Raw genomic sequence first — 2,265 nt, 5'->3', positions numbered from 1 at the left:
TTTGCCACACTATAGCCTTGCTTCTTTGGTCATTTTATCCACATGCTATATTATGGTCTTTTGGAGCATATCTTCAAGTTTTATTGCTATGGCGTGTTTCAGCACGCTATTTTATGCTGTTTTGAGATGTTTTTGGCTGTTTTTTGGAGATGTCACTTTTTGACGTTTTTGCCATACTATAGCCTTGCTTCTTCGGTCATTTTATGGACATGCTATATTATGGTCTTTTCGGCCAAATCTGCAAGTTTTATTGCTATGGCGTGTTTCAGCACGCTATTTTATGCTGTTTTGAGTTGTTTTCGGCTATTTTTTAGACGGGTCATTTTTGACGTTTTTGCCATACTATAGCCTTGCTTTCTTGGTCATTTTTTCCACATGCTATATTAAAGTGTTTTTGGCCATTTCTGCAAGTTTTATTGCTATTGTGTGTCTCAACAGGCTATTTTTATGCTATTTTGAGGTGTTTTCGGTAGTTTTTTGGAGAGGTTAATTTTTGACGTTTTTGCCATACTATAGCCTTGCTTCTTTGGTCATTTTATCGACATGCTACATTATGGTCTTTTTGGCCATATATGCAAGTTTTATTGCTATGGCGTGTTTCAGCACGCTATTTTATGCTGTTTTGAGGTGTTTTTGTCTGTTTTTTGGAGAGGTCACTTTTTGACATTTTTGCCATACTATAGCCTTGCTTTCTTGGTCAAGTTTTCAACATGCTACACTAAAGTATTTCTTGCCATATAATTACGGTGTTTTTGGCAGATTTTGAAACATCTAATGCAATGGCATGTTCCAGCACGCTATGTTATGTGGTTTAAACTGCTGTTTGACATTTCCTGACATCAGCCCTGCTTCATTACAGTCATAAAATGAGGACTTACCATTCTGGCTGGCGGTTGAAGAGAGTGCTGGAGGGGTGGAGGTACACCACCTGCTGGTCAATCAGAGTACGGTACCCATCATGGGGGTGCTTCCTGGCAGAGTTTCTGAAGAAACCGCTGCAGATTGCTTTCTGGACCCGCATTGTTGCTTTGCCACAAGAAACCACGTCCAACTTGTGTCTGGGGAATATACAGTATCGTAAAATATTTGTCTACAACACAAAATCTGTTGTCAAAGTGTTGTATTTTCACAATACACCATACGTAAGTGACATTTATACGTCACTTACCGTAATTAAATCTAGTAATTTCTCCATTCCATAGTACACCAGGTAAAACTGTTAGGGTTACTCAGTGTAAAACATTTCCATTTTTCAAACCACTATAAAAAATAAAAAAACTGATCAATCAAAAAATTATTGAGACAGTTGAATACCTGTCCATGATGCTCAGCATCTGCTTGCGTATGTCCTGAGCTCTCTTTAAGGAGCGGGCTTGGATGAAGTTCTCAAAACACCAGGGGTTGGACAACTTGTTGTTCTTCCAGGAGTTGTAGACTGCCAGCAGGGTCAGGTGGTCTCCCTCAGGCTGGAAAAACTTTGTCTTTTTCTGGTCAGCTTGAGCCTGTTTGTCCTGCAAATTGAAGGATTTTGCCTTTTGACCAAGTGTTGAATCTGACGTGTTATTTCTCAAAGGTTTTAAGCATGTTGTTGCCCAGAAAAATGCTTTATGTTCTCAAAAGAAAGATTTGGAGAGAAAGCAAGCACTTTTATGTGTATGCTATGTAAGTAAGTCTAAGTTACATGTTAGCCACATACCTTCGGTCTGTAAAAAATGTTCTGCACTGATAACATGGAGACGATGGTGAGCATCTCTTCACTGCAGCCCAGATGGACGGACATGATCAACATTTTACACAACATCGGCTCCAGAGGAAACTCAGCCATCTGAACCATGGACACAAGTAGAAATCAAATCAGTTATTGAAATCCTTCAATGATCATAACAGTCATAATAATAATAATACAAATGTGCAGGTCATACTGCAACAATATGACAGACTGTATGCACAATTTCCTTTTCTCCTCACCCTCCTGCCGAGCCGTGTGAGTAAGCCTTCATCATCCAGAGCGCCCAGAGTGTAGAGCTGCTCCATGGCTGTGATCAGAGTCTCCATGGGAGGAGCGTCCATGAAGTCAAATGCCAGGAGGTCATTGATGCCCATGGCCTGGAGAGATCACAATGACAATAACACTAACGCCTAAAAGAAAATAATAACTGAGCAACAAAGTCATTATTAAAATCTGGAATAAAAATAAAAATAAACATTAAAAAATTAATTGAAACAAAATAAAATAATAAACTCTATTATATAGAGTTTATTGTT

General features: G+C 38.9%; 1 protein-coding gene across 1 annotated transcript; it reads right to left on the bottom strand.

Annotated features, from left to right (window-relative positions):
• Nucleotides 1-878: 878 nt before the first annotated feature.
• LOC121965131 (ATP-dependent RNA helicase DHX8-like) lies at nt 879-2,106 on the bottom strand (the record flags this gene model as incomplete). Its single annotated transcript, XM_042515294.1, has 4 exons — nt 879-1,058; nt 1,315-1,511; nt 1,697-1,825; nt 1,969-2,106. Coding segments are annotated over 4 exons (644 nt in total), but the record flags the coding sequence as incomplete, so codon positions are not given.
• Between the last annotated feature and the right edge of the window lie 159 nt (nt 2,107-2,265).

Source organism: Plectropomus leopardus, unplaced genomic scaffold (assembly GCF_008729295.1).
Source record: "Plectropomus leopardus isolate mb unplaced genomic scaffold, YSFRI_Pleo_2.0 unplaced_scaffold1872, whole genome shotgun sequence".
NCBI classification, from domain to species: Eukaryota; Metazoa; Chordata; class Actinopteri; order Perciformes; family Serranidae; genus Plectropomus; species Plectropomus leopardus.
Note: the sequence above shows the minus strand (reverse complement) of the source record. Positions and strands in the feature narration are given on the sequence as shown.